General features: G+C 44.8%; 1 protein-coding gene across 5 annotated transcripts in view; it reads right to left on the bottom strand.

The window, feature by feature from the left end:
- Nucleotides 1-22,509, bottom strand: part of STON2 (stonin 2) — a 170,635-nt gene that overhangs the window by 113,776 nt on the left and 34,350 nt on the right. For 3 of the 5 annotated variants that reach the window (XM_055437435.2, XM_055437436.2, XM_088839410.1), the window contains exons 2-3: nt 13,913-14,192; nt 9,851-10,144 (exon numbers count right to left, since the gene is read on the bottom strand). In XM_055437435.2, coding sequence (XP_055293410.2) covers nt 9,851-10,144; nt 13,913-14,000 — 382 coding nt within the window. In that variant the 5' untranslated portion in view covers nt 14,001-14,192. The remainder of the gene's footprint in view (nt 1-9,850; nt 10,145-13,912; nt 14,193-22,509) is intronic. The other 2 variants (XM_088839411.1, XM_088839412.1) reach the window with 2 other exon arrangements.

Raw genomic sequence — 22,509 nt, 5'->3', positions numbered from 1 at the left:
ATCAGGTGGCCAAAGTATAGGAGTTTCAGCTTCAGCATCAGTCCTTCCAATGAATATTCAGGATTGATCGCCTTTAGAATGGACTGGTTGGATCTCCTTGCAGTCCAAGCGATTCTCAAGAGTCTTCTCCAACACCACTGCTCAAAAGCATCAATTCAGCACTCAGCTTTCTTTATAGTCCAACTCTCAGATCCAAACATGACTACTGGACATTAAATATTCTAATAAAAAATCTAAAGAGATGATATTGAAAGTGAAAGAGGAGAGCGAAAAAGTTGGCTTAAAGCTTAACATTCAGAAAACTAAGATCATGGCATCCGGTCCCATCATTTCATGCCAAATAAATCAGGAAACAGTGGCAAACTTTATTTTGGGGGCTGCAAAATGACTGAAGATGGTGACTGCAGTCATGAAATTAAAAGACATTTACTCCTTGGAAGAAAAGTTATGACTAACCTAGACAGCATATTAAAAAGCAGAGACATTACTTTGCCAACAAAGGTCCATCTCGTCAAGGCTATGGTTTTTCCAGTAGTCATGTATGGATGTGACAGTTGGACTATAAAAGAAGCTGAGCACTGAAGAACTGATGCTTTTGAACTGTGGTGTTGGAGAAGACTCCTGAGAGTCCCTTGGGTGCAAGGAGGTCCAACCAGTCCATCCTAAAGGAAATCAGTCCTGATTGTTCACTGGAAGGACTGATGTTGAAGCTGAAACTCCAATACTTTGGCCCCCTGATGCGAAGAGCTGGCTCATTTGAAAACACCCTGATGCTGGGAAAGATTGAAGGCAGGAGGAGAAGGGGATGACAGAGGATGAGATGGTTGTATGGCATCACCAACTCAATGGACATGAGTTTGGGTAAACTCCGGGAGTAGGTGATGGACAGGGAGGCCTGGTGTGCTGCATTCCATGGGGTCGCAGAGTCGGACATGACTGAGCAACTGAACTGAACCAAACTGAACTGAAAGAGAATATTTGGGCTTCCCAGGTGGCCTAATGGTAAAGCAGTGAAGTGAAAGTTGCTCAGTCATGTCTGACTCTTTGCAACGTGATGGACTATACAGTCCATGGAATTCTCTAGGCCAGAATATTGCAGTGGGTAGCCTTTCTCCTCTCCAGGGGATCTTCCCAACCAGGGACCTAACCCAGGTCTTCTGCATTGCAGGTACATTCTTTACCAGCTGAGCCACAAGTGAAGCCAAAGAATCCCCCTGCAAAGGCAGAAGATGCAGGAGACTGGGGTTCATTGCCTGGGTCAGGAAGATCCCCTGGAGGAGAAAATGACAGCCCACTCCAGTGTTCTTGCCTGGATAACCCTATGAGACAGAAGAGCCTGGTGGGCTACAGTCCATGTGGTCACAAAGAGCAGGACACAACTGAGAACATACTCACACATACACACACACAGACACATATACACAAAGAGAATATTTATCAATATGGCTTGAGCCAAACTGGCCTTAAGTCAGATATGTGAATTTCACATTTGGCCTTCACCAAATTTCAGGGGTTTTAACAGAGGAAACAACTTTTACAAAAGATTCAAGAGGCATGATTTTATATGCTCTTTCATTCCTCGCATCATCAGGTTCAAAGAACTGGTACCCGTTCTCTTTCCTATATATGTGTTTATAGAAAGGCTCTGTCATTCAACTGACTTTATTCATATTTTTCTGAAAAAGATCACATAGCCCCTTTTTCCCAGACCAACCATGATGGCACGCACTTCACATTCTGCCCTAGTTGAAGTCCAGAACAAAGTAGTCCCCTTGACGGCTTTAAGCATTTCTGGACGTGGTTTCCCTTCGAGCTGTGGCTCCTAGTTCTTCAGTCGCCCTGGTATGCATCGGTGGTCACTGAACAATGAATTAGGTAGCCAGGGCACCAGGGTGGGGACAAACCACTCTCTGGCTCCTCTAAGTCCTCAGTGCAGCTTCTGGCATTTAAGTGCCACAAAAATAAGAGATTTACCACTACTGACAGTCTCTTTGTCCCTTCCTTTCCCTGCCTACAGCCTCCTGCATTTTAATGAAGGCAAATTGCACATTCTCCTGCCAGGCTAAAATCCAATGCCCCCTTGGCTTTATTCTAAAATGGCACCGCTTAAAAGAGAAATTCTTTTTGTGGGGTTTTGGGAGGGTTGTTTTTTTTTTTGTTTTGTTTTCATCTCTCAGGAAAACTGTGGAGGAGTGGAGGAGTAGGGACTGAGGGAGGGGAAAGGAGTGTCCCAGAGAACATTTCTCTCCCTACAGACTCCCCTGTGATGATTTCTTTCCCAACTTCTCTTTGCAAGCCAGGATGTTAAGGTGCGAGACAAGCTGGTGGAGTAAAGCTGCACTTTTTTGCTTCCAGGAATCCATGCACTCATCAGTCCCCCTCTGTCATCCTCCTACCTATTTCCCTGAGACCAAGATCATCCTTTTTCTTATAAAAGGATATTAGTGGAGAGGCTACATGGGATGCATCCAAGACACGCATTTTTCCCTTTCTTCCTGACACAAAGACAGCGGATTGGAAAGTGCTAGGCATTTGCTAGAAGCAAATAGAACAGATGTAAGGAATAAAATGGGAATCAACTGAGAAACTACAATCACATTACAGGTAAGAGTCCGTTTCCATGGGTGATGCTCATGTGACTGGGAAGAGGGCTGAAGTAAAAAAATCAGTTTCCATGGAAACTTTGTTCTGGTGGAACGTCACACCCTGCCTGCATGCATGGGGCTGTAAACTTTGGAGGTAAAGTATTGTGGCTACCACAGAACATGCGCTTAATAAACGGCCTGCCCTATTAGAGATGCTCCCCTAGACCAGCCTGACTCACTCTCAGCCTGCCTCCAGGTCGGGGGCAGTGTAGATGTATACTTATGGACGCTTGCTCCTTGGGAGAAAAGCTATGACCAACCTAGACAACTTATTAAAAAGCAGAGATAGATATCACTTTGCTGACAAAGGTCCGTATAATCAAAGCTTTGGTTTTTCCAGTAGTCATGAATGGATATGAGAGTTGGACCATAAAGAAGGCTGAGCGCCAAAGAATTGATGATTTTGAACTGTGGTGTTGGAGAAGACTCTTGAGATTCCGTTGGATTGCAAGAAGATCCAACCAGTCCATCCTAATCCAACCAGATCAGTCCTGGGTGTTCATTGGAAGGACTGTTGCTGAAGCTGAAGACCCACTATTTCGGCCACCTCATGCGAAGAGCCAACTCTTTAGAAAAGACCCTGATGCTGGGAAAGATCGAAGGCAGGAGGAGAAGGGAGGGCAGAGGATGAGACGGTTGGATAGGACCACCTATCTAGAGATAATGGAGAGGAGGAGAGAGGAGCCTGGCTTGCTGCAGTCCATGGGGTCGCAGAGTCAGACGGGACTGAGCGACTGAACGACAACATGGTGGATTCACAGTGCTGTACAGCGCAAACGCAACCCTGAAAAGCAGTTACATCCAACAGATAAGAGAAAAAGCGAGAACGTTAAACAAGAGACTCTTTTCTTTAAGTTAAAAAAAAAGCGGAGGGAGGGAAAGAAAGGGAAATATTTTAGAAGCTTGATATTTAAAGTAACCATGGCTGCTACACCAAAAACCTGGTATGCTCAAACAGCAGAAAGTTGTTCTCTCATAGTTCCAGGAGTTAGGAGACTGAACTCAGAATCACCGGGCCAAAGTTAAGATGTCAGCGGGGCAAGGCTTCCTCCAGAGGCTCGAGGAGAGACTCTGTTCCTTGTGTCTTCCAGCATCTGGCGGCCGCTGGCTTTCCTTGGCTACAGCCTCCACTCCAGTTCTCAGGGCCAGCATCTTCAAATCCCTTTCTGTTCTGCTTTCATACCGCCTTCGCTATGTGAGCAACATCTCCCCCCATGTTCCTTTTGTTTATGTATGATTATACTGTGAACCCACGCAGATAATACAGCATGATTTCCTTATCTCAAAATCTTTAATCAATGAGCAAAAATCCCTTCTACAAATAAGACAAGGTTCACAGGTTCCAGGGCCCAGGACCTGATGTCTTTAGGGCCCACTATTCAGGCTACCACACCAGGAAAACTCAGTATTACCCAAAGAACAGAGCCAGCCGCAGTGACTACAAGAAGCTTCAGTCTGTTTCTATCATGGTGAAGACACTCGCTGTAAAACACTGCACCACTACCGTGTAATGCCTGCAGTTAATGTATGTGATATCGCTGACATAGCACAAGTATCAGAACCTTTTGGATTCAAATTAAAACCTGAGCTGCTTAACAGCCTCCAGGATGGAAGCTGGGGAGATGTCTGCATTATCCGTGTTGAGTGGGCTGAGGCCTCATTTCTCCTGCCAATCCCCTGACCTGAGCTCTACCAACCCCTCACTCTTCCTTACTGTTAAACACAGCTTATGTGAGGAAACCTGTGAAGGAGCTGGTCTAGTCGGTGAGGCTAGTTGGGGTAATAGGGATGTAACTGGCAATCCTTGACTTGGTAGGTTCCTTGATGCACAAGAGAGTCAAGATAGGGCTCCTGGAATTTTTTTTACTTTTTATTGGAATATACTTGCTTTACAATGTTGTGTGAGTTTTTGCTGTACAGCAAAGTGAATCATCCATACATATACATATCAGTTCAGTTCAGTTGCTCAGTCATGTCCGACTTTTTGTGATCCCATGGACTGCAGCACACCAGGCCTCCCTGTCCACTGACAACTTCCAGAGCTTGCTCAAACTCATGTCCATTGAGTCAGTGATGCCATCCAACCATCTCATCCTCTGTCGTCCCCTTCTCTTCCCACCTCAATCTTTCCCAGCATTAGGGTCTTTTCCAATGTATGGTGGTGATGGTGGTTTAGTCATTCAGTCATGTCTGACTCTTGTGACCTCATGGACTGTAGCCCACCAGGCTCCTCTGTCCATGGGATTTTCCAGGCAAAAATACTGGAGTGGGTTGCCATTTCATTCTCCAGGGGATCTTCCTGACCCAGGAATTGAACCCAGGTCTCCTGCGTTGCAGGTAGACTCTTTACTGACTCAGCTATGAGGGAAGCCCTCATACATTTCCAATGTATATGTACATCCCCTCTTTTATAGGTTTCCTTCCCATTGAGGTCATCACAGAGCACTGAGTAGCATTTCCCATGCTGTACAGTAGGCTCTCATTAGTTATCTATTTTATACATAGCAGTATATATATATGTCAATCCCAATCTGCCAACCCATTCCACCTCCCCTTACCCCATTTGGTATCCATAAACTTGTTCTCTACATCTCCAGTTCTGCTTTGCAGATAAGTTCATCTGTATCATGTTTCTAGACTCCACATATAAGCAATATTATGCATTTGCTTTTCTCTCTCTGACTTTCTTCACTCTGTGTGACAGACTCTAGGTCTGTCCACGTCCCTGCAAATGACCCAGCGTCATTCCTTTCCGCGGCTGAGTAACGCTCATGGCAGCACTATGCACAATATAGTCAGGACACGGAATCAGCCTAAATGCCCACCAGCAGAGGGATGGATGAAGAAGACGTGGCACATCTGTACAAGGGTCCTTGGATTTATTACCATTTTCTTTGCCGCCCCGCGGCTCTGCACAGTCCTCCAGGATTCTTGGGTCCCTGAGTTCACCCGCTGAGGTGGGCCTGGCCCTACACATCCGGGCTCACGGCTGCTGGGAAACCAGCTGATGGACTCTTTCTGCAGAGGAGAGTCCCACCTCCACAGAGCTCAGTTAAATGTTCGTCCGTGGAAACAGATGGAATTAGTAATGAATGTCTGAGCCAATGTTCTCAGGCCAAAATTATGCTTTCAACACATTTCAAAGTTGTCATTTCTTGATTTGTTCTCCAGTAACATCAGTAAGTCCCCTGTCCTTAGTACAATGCAGGGCTGGCACAAGGGTGAGGCAAGGGAGGCCCTCACTGTGGGCGCAAAATTTAAAAGAGAACTTAAATAACTCAGTAATTAAATAATATTTTAAATGCAACATTTAAAAAATATAGAATCAGCCAACTGCAGCCTACAGGCTAGCTATCTATTTCTGTACACAGAATTTGACTGGAAAAAGAGCTAGGATTAGGGTGAAGTTAGTTGGATTTTGTCTTTAGTCTTTAAAATGCTGATATTTTGCTCACTAAGGATTTTTTTTTTGCACTGTTCTTTTACTTTTTCAAATAATTTTGGCTTTTAAATTTATTTTTTTAATTACAATATTTTTCAAGCCTAATTTTTTCAAGATAGCTATTTTTCTTAAAGACAACCATTATATCTTGATACAGAGCACAAATGTTTTATTTATATTTCCCAATTTATCACAGAGTATAGTAAAAAGATGTACTTAAGAATCCAGATTCAAAAAAATTAGTATTCACCACTTTGCCAAGGATATCAATGAAATTAACTTTATTTTTTACTATATGTACACAGTAGCTATAAGTTTATTTGTCATTACTTTTATACTATTAATGCAAATGCCAATATAACAATAAAAGGCAAAAAGCATCTTAGACTTCTTATGAAAATATTTTTGGTCCCACACATCCCTCGACAGGGTCTTAGGAAAACCCAGAGATCTATAGATCACACTTTGAAAACTGCTGCCTTAAAGGATAAGGTTTTAATGATTTTAAGGTTAAAACCATTAAAGGTCAAAACCATTATCAATAACGAGCTAAGATCCTCAGTCAGATGGGGGCAACATAATTATGACTAATTTCAAACTTTGCAGAAACAGTGAAGAGTTAAAGCAAATTGATCCATCTGTCCTATAAACAGTTCTGAGCAATTAGGAAATCTTTAAAGCTCAAGGTATGTTCAAGATGGGAAAGAATCTGAATGCTCTGAAAATAATCAGTGGCCATTTTAGGGCAACTGAGTGGAGGAACCCCCATCCCGCCCTTCGCTTCTTGCCTCAGCTGTCTCCTGGGAAGGAGGCAGCGAAGGAAACTATCTCAGGAGCAGGAAGATTGAGGCAAATATACCACTCAGAGCAGCCCGAGGCTGTTCAAAGGTCCTGGGGCCAGTCTGCCGGGTGGGAACCTCTCTCTTGCCACTTCCTGGCATCTAAGTACGGGCATATTCCCAAACCACTATCTGTCCCGGTTTCCTCATGGGTATTATGAATATAATATTAAATCCCTTCCTCCTATGACTCTTGTAAAGAGCTCATGAGATGAGGTAGTAAAGCACTGAGCACAGTGCCCGAGAGAGTACATATTTAGTAAATGTAACATTAAAAATAAACCTACTGGGACTTCCCTGGCAGCCCAGTGGCTGGGACTTCGCCTTCCAACACAGGGGTTTTGGGTGTGATCCCTGGTTGGGGGACTAAGATCCCACAGGCCTCATGGCCTCAAAAAGCAAACATAAAACAGAAGCAATTCTGTAACAAACTCAACAAAGACTTTTAAAATGGTCCACATCAAAAAACAAAAACCTTCTGCACCAATTCATTGCCCCGTGTTCAGTAACCTTTCCCCACCGGCACAAATGCTCAGCCCATTGTCTTATTGGTGCTAGGTATTCTATAAAGGTTAAATCCTCCCTTGAGCCAGACTGGGAAGTCTGTCTGGACCTATCATTTCATCCATGCTGCTTTGAGTGTCATGGGTTTTTCACCAACAATTCACTGATAAAAATGATGCTGAAATACTAAAAAATATACCAATGTGCAAATCATTACGTAGAAATGAAAATATATGATAGAATCATGCTTGATATTTGCTTAAAGTTGTGTTTAATGATGTTGCAAACCCGTGTGAAAAACAAAGGGATTGTTTTTAAAAATCCAAACTAGCAAAACATTTAATCCACCAAGAGAAAAACATCCCTTTTTCTAGGTTTCTATGGTAGACAAAATGTTTGCTCCCCTACAAACATGTCTACGTCGTAATCCTCAGAACCTGTGATTATGTCCTCTTACATGGCAAGAGACTTTGCAGAAGTGATTAGGTTAAAAAACCTGGAGATGGGGAAACTATCCTGGATTGTCCTCATGGGCCCAGCATCATCACACGGGCCCTTAGAAACAGGAGAGGAAGGCAGAAGTCACCCAGGGGAAGACCTGACGACAGCAGAAAGGCACAGAGAGAAGCAACATCGCTGCGTTTGGAGACTGAGGGAGAGGCCACGTGCCAGAAACACCAGCAGCCTCCAGAAGCTGGAAAGGGCAAGGGAGCAGAGGCTTCCCAAGAGCCTGCTAAAAGGAACGCAGATTAGCAGTTTGATTTCAGCTTGGTGACATCCCTATCAGACTTCTGACCTACAGAATTACAAGATAATCAAGTTACGTGGGCTACTGTGTATAAAATAGATAACTAATGAGAACTCCACTCACTGCTCTGTGCTTAGTTGCTCAGTCACATTTGACTGTTTTGCGACCCCATGGACTGTAGCCCGCCAGGCTCCTCTGTCCATGGGCTTCTCCAGGCAAGAACACTGGAGTGGGTCACCAGTCCCTCCTCCAGGGGATCTTCCCGACCCAGGGATCGAACCCATGTCTCCTGCATGGTAGGTGGATTCCTCACCATCTGAGCCACCAGGGAAGCCCATATTCGGTGCTTCCAGGGCACTTTGCTGCACCCACGCATGGTGATCTGTGGTGACCTAAATGGGAAGGAAATTCAAAAAAAGAGGGGATATATGTATATGTATGGCTGATTCACTTTGCTGTACAGCAGAAACTGACACAGCCGTATAAAGCAGCTATGCTCCAATGTTTTTTTTTTTAAATGTGGTACATATATGCAATGGAATACTACTCAGCTATAAAAAAGGATGAACCAATGCCATTTGCAGCAACATGGTTTCAATTAGAGATTATCACACTAAGCAAAACAAGTCACAAAGAAAGACAAGCACCATAGGCTATCACTCATATGTGGAATCTAAAATGTGATTCCAAATTTTAGATTTGGAATGAACCTACCTACAAAACAGAAGCAGACTCAGACACACAGAACAGACTCCTGGTTGCTAAGGGGGAAGGGGAGAGGGAGAGGGAGGGAGTTTGGGATTAGCAGATGCAAACTGTCAAATTTAGGATGGATTAAAACAAGGTCCTACTGTACAGCACAGGGATCTATATTCAATATCCTGTGATAAAACACAATGGAAGACAATATTTTTTTTAAAAAAAAGAATGTATAAAAATAAGTATATGCTGCTGCAAATCTTGTTATAAATAATTTCAGATATAGTAAATAAATAAGTTGTGTTGGTTAAGCCACTAAGCTTGTGGTAATTCATTACAGCAGCAAATAGAAAGCTAATACAGTCTCGAAGGTTATCCCACATCCCCCCTGGCAAGCTTCAGTGCCCAAGAAAATAGTAGCCAGCTCACCAGGGTAGGAACTAACCAGTCCCCTGACTTCACCCAGCTTCCCAGTGCAGCTTCTGGCCATTTAAATGCCACAGAGACTTGACCACTCACGACAGTCCCCACTCCTGAAAATTTGGATTCTTAATGTCTGGGATACAAGAACATCCACGTGTAACTGGCAACTCTGATAGAGATGGTTAGTGGTCCACACTTTTAGAGACATCCGTTTTACTCAGAGGGAGCTTACAAGTTAGGTGCTGAGTAAATACAATTCCAATACGTAATAGATGAATCTATATGCATCTTTTCAAGGAGAGGTAAACAGCCAGGAACAAAGGTAAAAGGTTAGAAATGGCCCAGAACACATAGATCCTTCCACATGCTTCTGTTAAGAAACACGAGGTGCAGAGTTAAGCCCAAGGAGACCTCCGCCTGCTGTCTCCTAGGCAGCCAGGCTCAGGGCCCTGGAGCAGGCACAACAGAATCCTGGCAGCCCTGCAGACCACTCTTGGGAAAGCATCCCTGGGAAGCACAGACCTCTGTCCCAACTCTCTCCAGCCCTCACCTGGCCTACCTGTCCCCCCTGCTTCTTTAGGAGGTGGTGACGAGCTGGCCCAGGGCGCATCATCTTCAAACTGAACCCAGCCGCTGATGGCCGAGATGAGGTCAGGTGGGCGCTGCTCGGGGCTCCCAGGAGGAGAGGCTGCTTCAGAGATGAGGCCCAGCTTTTCGGAAGAGTCATCGTGCTCTGAGTGGGAAAGGTCCTGAGAGGCTCCATCCAAGACCTGGTGCTCCCCGGAGGAGCTCTCGGACTGGTCTGAGGGAGAGGACGCTCCTGGGAGGTGCTCTTTGGGGCCCCCTGAAACAGATACCAGAAACTTCCATCACCTCACAGGTGGAAGGTCACTCTTCAGAACTGTTTCATGGAGGAAAAAAAAGAAAAGGCAATGGGTGTCAAAGAACTCACCATGACAGGGTGTGAGAGCCAAGAGACAGCCATGCCCACCTGCTTCCACGCTAAAGAAGTGATTTCCTAAAAATGGATGAAAACTATACCCCAGGATGTGGTGCTAGAGAAGACTCTTGAGAGTCCCTTGGACTGCAAGGAGACAAACTAGTTAATCCGAAAGGAAATCAACCCCGAATATTCATTGGAAGGACTGATGCTGAAGCTGAAACTCCAATAGTCTGGCCACCTGATGAGAAGAGCTGACTCATTGGAAAAGACTCTGATGCTGGGAAAGATTGGGGGCAGGAGGAGAAGGGGACGACAGAGGATGAGGTGGTTGGATGGTCTCACTGACTCTGTGGACATGAGTTTGAGCCAACTCTGGGAGATAGTGACGGACAGGGAAGCCCGGCGCGCTGCAGTCCACAGGGTGGCAGAGAGTCAGACACGACTGAGCGACTGAACAACAGCAAAGGCTGTCCACAGAGTCTCACGCAGGCTAAGACTGGGAGTCTGGTCTGGTTCACTATTCTTATCCTACCATCTACTTCAGTGTTTGCGGGGGGGGGGGGGGGGGGAGGGGTCACACAAAGAATTGTTGCGAAGGCCAAGCAAGAAATAGAACTAGGTCAAATTGAAAAGCAAAAGGCAATGGGGACTGGTGGAGACGGTGGCCCAACAGGCAACCTTCAATGTGGACTAAAAACACTCAAATTCACACTGTGTACGGTCCAGAGGACATACACTTGGGGGCTGCCACATGCAAACTCTGCACTAATGACTAGTCCAACATGGCTCAGAGACCCTTCCTCTAGCTTTGTTTCACTTTATTGGTCCTAGAACAGTTAACAGCCTTCAAATATTTGTTTTTAAATAATAGAATTGACCTCAACTGTGATTACATAAATCTATACATGTGTTAAAATTCATCAACTGTAGACCAAAAATGATCAATTTTACTGTGTGAAAACTTTTGAAAAATAAACAGACTGATATGAAACACTTTTCTCCAATCACTAGCCAAACAAACTGGTCCACTCGAGTGTAATCAAAGCCTTTAGACGAGAGCTGTCCCAAAGAAATAAAAGGCAGGCCACACACATAATTTAAAATTTTCCAGTTCAGTTCAGTTCAGTCACTCAGTCGTGTCTGACTCTTTGCGACCCCATGAACCGCAGCACACCAGGCCTGCCTGTCCATCACCAACTCCCAGAGTTTACCCAAGCTCATGTCCATTGAGTCGGTGATGCCATCCAACCATCTCATCCTCTGTTGTCCCCTTCTCCTCCTGCCCTCAATCTTTCCCAGCATCAGGGTCTTTTCAAATGAGTCAGCTCTCCGCATCAGGTGGCCAAAGTATTGGAGTTTCAGCTTCAATATCACTCCTCCGATGAACACCCAGGACTGATCTCCTTTAGGATGGACTGGCTGGATCTCCTTGCAGTCCAAGGGACTCTCAAGAGTCTCCTCCAACACCACAGTTCAACAACATAAATTCTTCGGTGCTCAGCTTTCTTTACGGTCCAGCTCTCACATCCATATATGACCACTGGAAAAACCATAGCCTTGACTAGATGGACCTTTGTTGGCAAAGTAATGTCTCTGCTTTTTAATATGCTATCTAGGTTGGTCATAACTTTCCTTCCAAGGAGTAAGCGTCTTTTAATTTCATGGCTGCAATCACCATCTGCAGTGATTCTGGAGCCTAGAAAAATAAAGTCAGCCACTGTTTCCCCATCTAGTCCTAAATTTTAAAGTTTTCCAGTAGCCACATTTAAAAAATGAAAAAGAAATAGGCAAAACTATTTTTAATAATGTATTTCAACTCAATTTGTTGAAAATGTGTAATTCCAACATTTAAGTGATAAAAAATTCTTAATGAAACATTTAACTAGGTCCTCGAAATTTAGTGTGGATATTTCACATTTCTTGAAGTGAAAGTGTTAGTCGCTCAGTCATGTCCAACTCTTTTGACCCCATGGGCTATAGCCCACCAAGCTCCTCTGTCCATGGGATTTCCCAGGCAAGAATACTGGAGTGGGCTGTCATTTCCTTCTCCAGAGGCTCTTCCTGACCCAGAGATCAAATCCTGATCTCCTGCATTGCAGGCGGATTCTTTACCATCTGAGCCACTGGGGAAGCCCAGTTTACAGTGCGTCTCAATTCAGACTAGACGTGTTTTAAGGACCCCATAGTCACATGGCTACCAAGCTGGACAGCACACCTGTAAACCCTGCTTTCCAGGTGCTGTAAATGAAGCTGGGATGATTCAGGTGGCAGCAGCAGTGGCCATGGAACAGAACCAGCTGACGAGGCTCTGTAAAAAGCTCCTGCATCCGACCTTGACCTTCATCCTTGGGCACAGTTCTACAGAAGTCAACCTAGCCACCTTCAGCACGATCACGAGTGACAACTGCTGAGTTCTCTGCACGTGCCTGTCATTGTTGTAAGTGGCTTTTTATATGTTGATCACTTAATCCTCACTGCCACCCTGAGGTTGGCACTGCGATTATCCATATGGCTCAGATGAACTACCACCCACAGAGGTAAGCAAATCATCCGCCCAATTATCCACACCCATGACGGAGCCAGGATTTCAGCCCAAGGGATCTGGTTGGAGTGCCCGTCAGTCACTCTTTTTGACAACTATCCTTTGAAAACTGAGACAATCCGAATGGCTGTTGAGAGTAATAACACAAAAGACTGAGTGTAAAGTACCTGGTAAATAGGAAGTTTATATTCAGGGCTTCCCTGACAGCTCAGTTGGTAAAGAATCAGCCTGTAATGCAGAGGACCCCGGTTCGATTCCTGGGTCATGAAGATCCCCTGGAGAAAGGATAGGCTACCCACTCCAGTATTATTGGGCTTCCCTTGTGGCTCAGCTGGTAAAGAATCAGCCCACAATGCAGGAGACCTGGGTTCGATTCCTGGGTTGGGAAGATACCCTGGAGAAGGGAAAGGCTACCCACTTCAGTATTCTGGCCTGGAGAATTCCATGGACTCTATATTCCATGGACTTGGTAAATATGAAGTTTATGTTGATTGGAAGAAAGCAGCTAATACTTCTGGTTTTTTCAGGTCTTTGTTTCGGGGCTTCTGGTGTTTCCAGGTCTTTGTTTGGGGGCTCTGAGGTTCCTAAGATGCTTCCTTTGAGCCTCTAAGTGAAAAAAATCTGCATCTGAGGAAAGTGATAAAACTGACTTTTCCTTATCAATATCCCACTGAGGACTTCCTGGTGGCACAATGGATAAGAATCTGCCTGTCAATGCAGAGGACACAGGTTTGATCCCCAGTCCGGGAAGACTCCACATGCCATGGAGCAACTAAGCCTGTGTACCCAGCACTACTGAGCCAGCACTCAAGAGCCTGCGCGCCACAGCTAACCAGCCTCCGTGCTGCAATTATTGAAGCCACACACACCTAGGGCCCATGCTCCATGGCAAGAAAAGACACAACAATGCTAAACCTGCACACTGCAGGTTGATCGAGAGAGTGGCCCCCGCTCAGTGCAACTAGTAAAATCCCATGCAAAGCAACCAAGATCTAGCACGACCAAAAAATAAATAAATAAAATGTTAAATAAAAGATCCCCTGGAAAGAATGCTCCAATAGAAGTCACAACACACAGGTGTGGTCCTTCGTTAATTTCTTCATGTAGGCAATGAAAGCTCTCCTTACCCTCAGAAGGGACGGGAAAGAGTGGCTCCTCATTGAAGGAGACCCACTCGGACTGGTGGGTGGCGATCACATGGTCCAGGGTCGTCATGCTAGGAAGGTGCTGAGCATCTTCACACTGCAGGCCTCAGGCAGAACCCAGAACGATGTCTGGGGCTGGGTGGGGGTCTGGGAGCACAGTGGATGTGGGCCTGGGGTCTGTCGTGGGGTCTCGCGGAGAGCAGCACGCAGAATGTGGATAGAGGAGCCTCTCTTGCCTTTGGCTAATCTGCCAAGCAGAAATCTGTTTTAAAAAAATAATAAAAATTAAAAGGGGATAACCATCACATTATAACCAGTCCACACAGATCTGGGCTTGCCACAATGTCCACCAGGAGACCTGGGTCGTTTCCAACCTATTTCCCTTTCTCTGTCCATCTTTCCCTCACTTCTCATGTAGAAATATCTTCCATGGAGCATGGAGATCTCTGCAAGTAGCTTCCTATCAGATTTACAAATGTTGCTGCCATTGTTGTTCAGTTGCCCAGTCGTGTCCAGTTCTTTGCGACCCCACGGACTGCAGCACGCCAGGCCTCGCTGTCCCTCACCGTCTCCTAGAGTTTGCCCAGATTCCTGTTCATTGCATCGGTGATGCCGTCCGACCATCTCATCTGCTGACACCCTCTTCTCCTTCTGCCCTCAATCTTTCCCAGCATCAGGGAAGATTTACAAATAACCACACACATTTTAGCAGATTCTCAAATGTTCCCAATTACTATATTTTGGAAATAATTTTTATCTATAATATAATATCATCATTGTAAAACTAATATCAACATTTTTCAAAGAGCTCCCACTTTCCTTTACAGATGGCAAAATAAAAGCACGTTCTTTCCTATTAAATCAGCATGGTTTCTTGCCTCAGGCAGGTAGCTCTTTGCAAGCCTGATTTAAACCTTTGGCAGAAACCCAACCATCTCCAGATGGTATCTCCAAGCACGATTTACCAGTCAAGAAAAACAGAAATGGATTTATCTTGTTCATTTGGAGTAAGGGGGTAGGGCATATTTGCTTTAGTGGAAAATGTGAGTTTAAAAAAAACACATTTGCATTCTAGGTCGATTTGAATTAGCATGTAAAAGGGTAGCCTGTACTCACTATGCAATTATGTTCCATGGAAGGATACTTAATAGACTTCTAATATTGTTGGTACTATTAATGCCTTTTTTTTTTACAACTGGAACTTTTTTTTTAATTGGAGCGTAATTGCTTTTCAGTGTTGTGTTGGTTTCTGCCGCACAGCCATGTGGATAAGTACACACATGTCTCCACGACCTCCCTCCCACCACCCCCATTCCAGCCCTCGAGGCCGTCACAGAGCGCTGTGTTCATCTCCGGGTTATACAGACAACTTCCCACCAGCTATCTGCCTTACACACAGTCATGTATATATTCCCATGCTGCTCCCTCGATTCACCCCACCCTCTCCTCCCCCACTGTTCTCTTTTTTGGGTCTCTATTCCTGCCCTGCAAATAGGTTCATCTGAACCATTTTTGTGGGCTCCATATATACGCATTAACATATTTGTTTCTCTCTTCCTGACTTACTTCACTGTGTATCACAGGCTCTAGGTTTATCCACATCACTAGAACTGACTCAAATTCGTTTCTTTTTATGGCTGAGTAATATTTCATGGTACATGTGTACTCCAACTTCTTTATCCATTTATCTGTCTATGGACGTCTAGGTTGCTTTCATGTTCTGGCTATTATAAGTAGCACTGCAATGAACACTGGCGTACACGTGTCCTTTTGAATTATGGTTTTCTCAGGGTATATGCCCAGTAATGGGATTGCTCGGTCATATGGTGGTTTTTTCCTATTTTTTAAGGAATCTCCACACTGTTTTCCATAGTGGCTGTATCAATTTACATTCCCACTAAGAGTGCAAGAGGGGAATCTAACTCTTGATCTTGCAATGAATTAGTAAAACCTGAAAATGCAAAATTAATGTAATTAATTAATTCCCAGAATTAATACAAAATTAATGTTTCCACATAAGAGCTACTATCCACCTTGAACAGTATCAGTTCTTATTAACTGGATACTCAATATCCATTTTAGTCCAGAACAATTTAACTCATAGCCTTCTAGCTGGAGCACAATAGAAAGAAAATGTTGAAATTTTACTACAGGTTATTACCTGCAGTAAATAGTCTATGCTGAGGATAACCAGAACAGAAACATTTAATAGCTTTTGTTTTTTGGTAATTACAACAATTAATTTTGCTGCATGATTCTTCCTAAAATTAAATAATGTTTCTCATAGAATCTATAATTTTCAAAAACCTATTTTCATACCATACTTTGATTCAATAGACACTGTAGTTGGGTAAGACAGGTTATTACCATGATTCTTTCACAGATGAAGAAATCTGGGCTGAGGGAAGTTAAGTGACTTATCCAAAGCTTCTGTTGTTTTGATGCTTTTGTATGGTACCCTAAGATTCCTAAGATGTTTCCTCCAGGTTTCTAAGTGGAAGAATTCACTTATCCTAGGATAGTGACCACAGTAAGAGGCCACCAAAAATGAATCAAGTAGAGGTCATCACAAACAGGTGTGTTAGATACATCAAGCTAGGAAGTGACGGATGCAACACTTGAACCCAGGTCTTCTGATGCCAAAACACTCTGATCTTTGGGTCACAGCCACAGAGAAAAATATTGGAGAATATATATATATATATAGACTATCCCCCAACTGAAGCACTTTACAGACATCAATTCCAATGGAACTATAATGAAATGATTGGTGAAACTCCTCACTGGACATCTGCGAGGGAATCCAAGCTGTGTAGAGAATTGAAAGTTCTCTTTCAAGTTCCTCTCCTAAGATCCTTACAAGTCACGGGACCAGACATGTGCAAAGAGCCTGGAGAATGACTGCTCCAACCAGATCTCACCAGATAACCACGAAGAGCTCACAGACCCAAAGAGCTGAGTCTGGTGGGCTTCCTCCATAAGCCTTTCTCCAGCCCGTCAAATGCTAGCATCACTCAGTGGCTGCAGGCCAAGGGAAGACAGTAAAACTGAAGAGTCAGATTCCCTCTATCCAACAACAGCAGCGTGTAACCAGCTCCAACAAGCACCACCACAAAGCCACAGTACAAGTCCAGATGCTGACAGATGCAGCTCACAGCCCAGTGGGGAAAACATCCCGCCTATCCCGTGATAATGAATCCTGCGAAATTCACGGATGAAAGTGGGTGGGTGAGGGGAAGCAGAGAAAGAGGGAAAAGGGTGAAGATAATGGAAAAAACGTCTAGAAATTTTAGAACTCAGAGATTTTAAAGACCAGCAGTCCAGCTTTCAACTTCCACAGATAAAAAACAGACAGACAAGCAAAGCAAAACAAAAAAACCAAAACTGAGGCCCAGGGAAGTCAGGCAGAGCAACAACAGAGCCTGAGATAGGCTGGGGAGTCCCACCATCTGGATTTGAATCACGTATAGTCTGTAAGCCTCAGTTCACCCCGGTGCAGCGACAGAAACAAAACACATCAATACTATAAGGGTTAAGTAAGATATTAGCCATCAAGTGCGTAGCACTGGTGATAAAAAATGCTCTGTAACATTGGTGATGACCATAGCAGGTGAGTTTCCAAATGACTTACTGTGCGCCAGGCTCTAATCCAAACTCTAAAAATGCCAGCTATGGCCATCACTACTGTAGGTAAACGACTCGCACAACGGTACACTGCTTATTAGCGGAAGTTTTGAGATCAGAAAGCAAATTTCGTGAAATCACCCCATTTCTGTCACTGACCCATTCAGATTTTAGTGTTTCCCTTTTCAACTCCTTAGAGCAGTTCTCCCAGATGCTAAGTGGAGTCAAGCACTCAACGACCTCTTCCTACATGCAAGCGCATTCTAGCTGAGAAACCGAGACACCGACTCGGAAGTATGAACAAAAGAGGAGCTCCCAAGACTTATCTCCCCTTTCGAGTCCATCCCAGATCCAGAGCTGAGCTGGTTACAGATCGTGAGGAGTCTCAAGAAAGCCTGCGGGACAGCATTGAGTACCAGGAACACCCTATCCTGACCCCGTGAAATCGACTCTAGGTGTCTGCTACGAACCAGCCACATCCAGGGAACCCTGAGATTCCTGACCTTCAGGACAGCTGGGAGCCCATAGAGGAACCTGATCACCGTGAGGCCACGTTCAGACCGGAACTGGCTTCTCTGCAAAAACCTCACCCCATTTTTAGAACATGAATCATGAAGTGAGGCTTAGGCTCACCACAAATGAGCAGTGACTCACCATCAGCAACAGGGTTGACCAAGAGTCACTCAAAACCTTGCTGAAGTTTCTGGGCTGCCATTGCAGAGAGAAGCTTCTTCCTCGGCTTCCCTAACAACACTCAATCTGGGTGTGGAATGCAGGTGACGGATAAGATGAGAGCCTGAGAAACAGATCTGCCTTACAGCAACCTCTTACTATGCATTCATGAGCCCGAGGTGTCCAGAAATGTATTAGGCACCTTTGAGATACTGAGAGATCAGGCAGCCCTCAATCTAGCTGTAGAGGTGAAGATGCTCAGAAAGCGAACACAACAAATCTGGGGGTAACTGCCTGCTGGAGGACACACTGGAAATGCTGCAAAAGTTTGGTCACAGAGAGATCTGCAAGGGTTAGAACCACCAGGGATTAAGCAGGACTTTGGATTTGAAAGATATCCTTGGCTGAAAGATATCAAGGCTTCCTTGGTGACTCAGGTGGTAAAGAATCCATCTGCAATGCAAGAGACCAGGATTCAATCCCTGGGTCGGGAAGATCCCCTGGAGACTAGGGAATGGCTACCCACTGAAGTACTCTTGCCTGGAAAATTCCATGGACAGAGGAGCCTGGTGGGCTACAGTGAATGGGGTCACAAAGAGTCAGAGACGACTCAGCGACTAACATTTGCACTTTTTTCACTTGGCTCTGAACAAGGGTCAGCCTAAGTGACAATTAAGAAGCAGACCTCCGTGGGACTTGTTTCTGGGCCAGTGAAGAGGTCAGTCTGATGACAACTGGGGGAATGTGGGGAGAAAGGACTGATGGGTCTTAAAGCCGAGAGGACGATCTCAGGGGGCCATGGGAAGCTTACGAGTAGAGAGTGACTCAAGAAGTGTGCTTAAGGGAGATGGACAAGCCTGCACTAAGCAGGAGTCTGGTGATGGATGCTACGAGCCACAACCGGACCCCAGTGTGCCCCACAAAGCCAGGGGTCAGCGTCATCGGGAACACGTACCGGCTACTGTGCAGGACCCCACTCTAGGGCCTGACAGTACACGGGAGAATGACACAGCATCAGTAGACACCAGTAGCTCACAGGAGATGGTCATTAATGACAGTGACGTTAATACAACAATAAACTTCCTGGTGGCTCAGAGGGCAAAGAATCTGCCTACAATGTGGGAGACCCAGGTTTGATACTTGGGTCAGGAAGATCCCCTGGAGAAGGGAATGGCCACCCACTCCAGTATTCTTGCCTGGAGAATCCCATGGACAGAGGAGCCTGGCGGGCTACAGTCCATGGGGTCGCAAAGAGTCAGACACGACTGAGTGACTCACATGTGTGTACAGGCTCTTTAACCTATTGTGACAAGTTAGCCACAAAACAATGACAGCACCCGGGCAGAGAGTGAGGTTGTTAAGAGACCACCCAGGGCTTGAGCGGTAGGTGGTCACGAGCTACATCTTAAACGAGAAGGGGGGGCTCTAGCCAAACAAGCAGAGGGGTAAAGGCATTCGGGGAACAATGGGCAGAAATGGCATGTCCAGGTCACCGTGAGTCAGGCTCTGTTCATCTGAAGAGGGTGGCACTGAGCTGAGTGCACCAGAAAAGGAGGGGCTGGAACAGTGACAGTCCTGAATTTCAGTTTGAACTCTTAAAACTACCCTTTCTGTTCCCACAGCCATTGCTGTGGTTCAGTCCCTCAGTTTCTCATTCAGACAATTACGTCTCTTATCTATCTCCCTTCCCTGGTGGCCCAGCCAGTAAAGAATCCGCCTGCAATGCAGGAGACCTGGGTTTGATCCCTGGGTTGGGAAGATACCCTGGAGAAGGGAAAGGCTGCCCACTCCAGTATTCTGGCCTGCAGAATCCCATGGACTGTGTAGTCCACGGGGTTGCAGAGTCAGGCACGACTGAGCGACTTTTATTTTATCTATCTCCCTGCCTTTAGCATCATCCCCTCTAAACCTGTGATCCAACCTACTATGCCAGTGTGGTCTGCCTAAAGCCTGAAAATGCCCACGCCAGAGCTCTGCTGAAGATTAGGTCCTCAGGGGCTCCCCACAGCTAGAGAGTCCGTTCCCCCTTGTGCTAGTCAGAGTCCGTCTCTGTTGCTTGTGGTGAAGAACTCTCACGTAGGGTACCCTTTCCCAGCTCCCACTGATCCCACTGGTTCCTCATCACCCATGTCCCCTGCGTGCTGACGGTATCTTACCTACACTCATTCACCGAATGATAATGAATTGGTTGGCAAATGGGGCTATCATGTCAATTAGCCTCTGAGGAAAGGGACTGCATTTTATTCTTGTGATGTCCTCCAACTCGTAGATGAGGGCCTGGCGTTTAGTAAATGTTTATTGGGTAAACAGATGAATCAATGAGCAGATGAACTTATCTTACCGCACAGTAGGTGGGCTCTTCAGGCCTTCTGAACTGGTAAATATCTTACAAAGGTTAATTTAAACACTGTGTGTAAAACAGACTGGGAAACAACCTGGAGCAACTTGTCCATTCTCCTTTCTCTTTGACCTAAAACTAGGCTATTCGATTCCAACACAGTAGCCACCAGACTATTAACTATCAACATGTGCTTAGAGCAAACGGAGCTGTTCTTCAGGTATGACATACATACCAGATTTCAAAAAACATAAAAATGTAAAAAATATCTACTTAATAATTTTTACACTGATTACATGTTAAAGTGGTCATATTTTAGAATATACCAGGTTTAAAAATATGCTGTTAGAAATGAATTTTTCACCTGTTTAAGGTTTTTGAATGGGGCAATTAGAAAATGTAAAACAGTACGTACGTGGCCTACACTATATTTCTATTGGACAGAGCTGCTCCAAAACAGTCCGTTATTCATCTTGGTGTTTGAAGGATACTTTGCACTAGACATGAAATTGGAGTATGACTATTTTTTTTCTTCAGTATCTTGTCTTTTTGTCCCTGTTGTTCTGATGAGAAGTTCGGTTGTAATTCTTATTTTGTCATGAAATCTTTGCTTTTCGTTTTGAGCAATTAACTATTGTATGTCTAGATGTGGCTTTCTTATAACTCACCCTACTTGAAGTGTGTGTAAGATTTTGAATTTGTTTACTAACAGCTTCATTAAATTTGGGAACGTCTTGCCACTGTCTCTTCTGATATGTTTCTCTCTCTCTTCTCCTGTTGATCCGTCTTCCAGTCCACGGACTCCCTCTTCTGTCATCTTCTGTTCTCCTCTTAAGCCCATCCTGTGAATTTTTCATCTCAATTATTCAACGTTTCCACTCTAAGATTTTCATTAGATTCTTTTATAGGTTCTACTCATCTGCTGAGATGCCTTTATAGTCACTCATTCTGACAACATTTTTCTTTAGTTCTTTAAACTTATTTATAATAGCTGCTTTAAAGGCTTTGACTGCCAAATTCAACATCTAGACCATTTGGAGATTACCGTCTATTGACGATTTTTTTTTCCACTATGGGTAATATTTTCCTGTTTCTTTGCATACCTCACAACTGTGATGAAAGACTGAAGACATTCTGGGTTGATCTTCCTCTGCAGAGTTAATTTCTGCGGGAGTCAAACTGTCTCCCCTTGAGCTTGCATAGGCTCGGTCTTCCACTTCATTGGATGAATTTGTGCAAGGTCAGAAATGTTCCCCAGTTCCTCTAACTACTGCAGGACTCAACTTCCAAACTCAACTTCCCTTGCAATTTCCTTGATAGCTCTTGGCTCAGGATAGATTTAAAGTAGGCCTTACCCTAGAGTAAATGTTGGCAAACTACAGTGATGACCCAAATCGAGCCCTCTGCCTTTGTTTAAAAAAACAGTGATATTGGAACAAAACCATACCTGTTCATTTATACATTATCTATGAATGCTTTTGCTCCATAACAGCAGAAGTGAGGAGTTGTGAGAGAGATTGAATGGCTCACAGGGCCTAAAATAATTACCATCTAGACCTTTATTTATTTAATTGCCAACTCCATTTGAAATCATAGCCTTTGCCCCAAAGATACAGATTTCTTGCAACTTTTCCGGATGCTCAGGATGTTATTAAGGCAGCCTTTCCACTGTGGCTGGGCTGGACCCCCAGTGTCCCTCAGGATTGGTTGACCTTTGGTATCTGTCTGATCCTCAACCCTGGAGCCACCGCTTTTGATAAATCTCACAGTTTCGATCCGCACATGTGCACACGACCCTGGCCAAGGACTCCCTGGGTCCACGAGACACACTTCCGTTCCCTCCCCGTGCCCCAGGCCGCCCTCTGCTCTCTAGAGCCCTGCCCTGTGAATTGCAGTTGCTTCCATTGCCCCAAACTCGAATCTGGGTTTCCTTAGCTCAGCAGAA

This window comes from Moschus berezovskii, chromosome 9 (assembly GCF_049115385.1).
Source record: "Moschus berezovskii isolate FMDL1 chromosome 9, NW_MosBer_1.0, whole genome shotgun sequence".
NCBI lineage: Eukaryota > Metazoa > Chordata > Mammalia > Artiodactyla > Moschidae > Moschus > Moschus berezovskii.
Note: the sequence above shows the minus strand (reverse complement) of the source record. Positions and strands in the feature narration are given on the sequence as shown.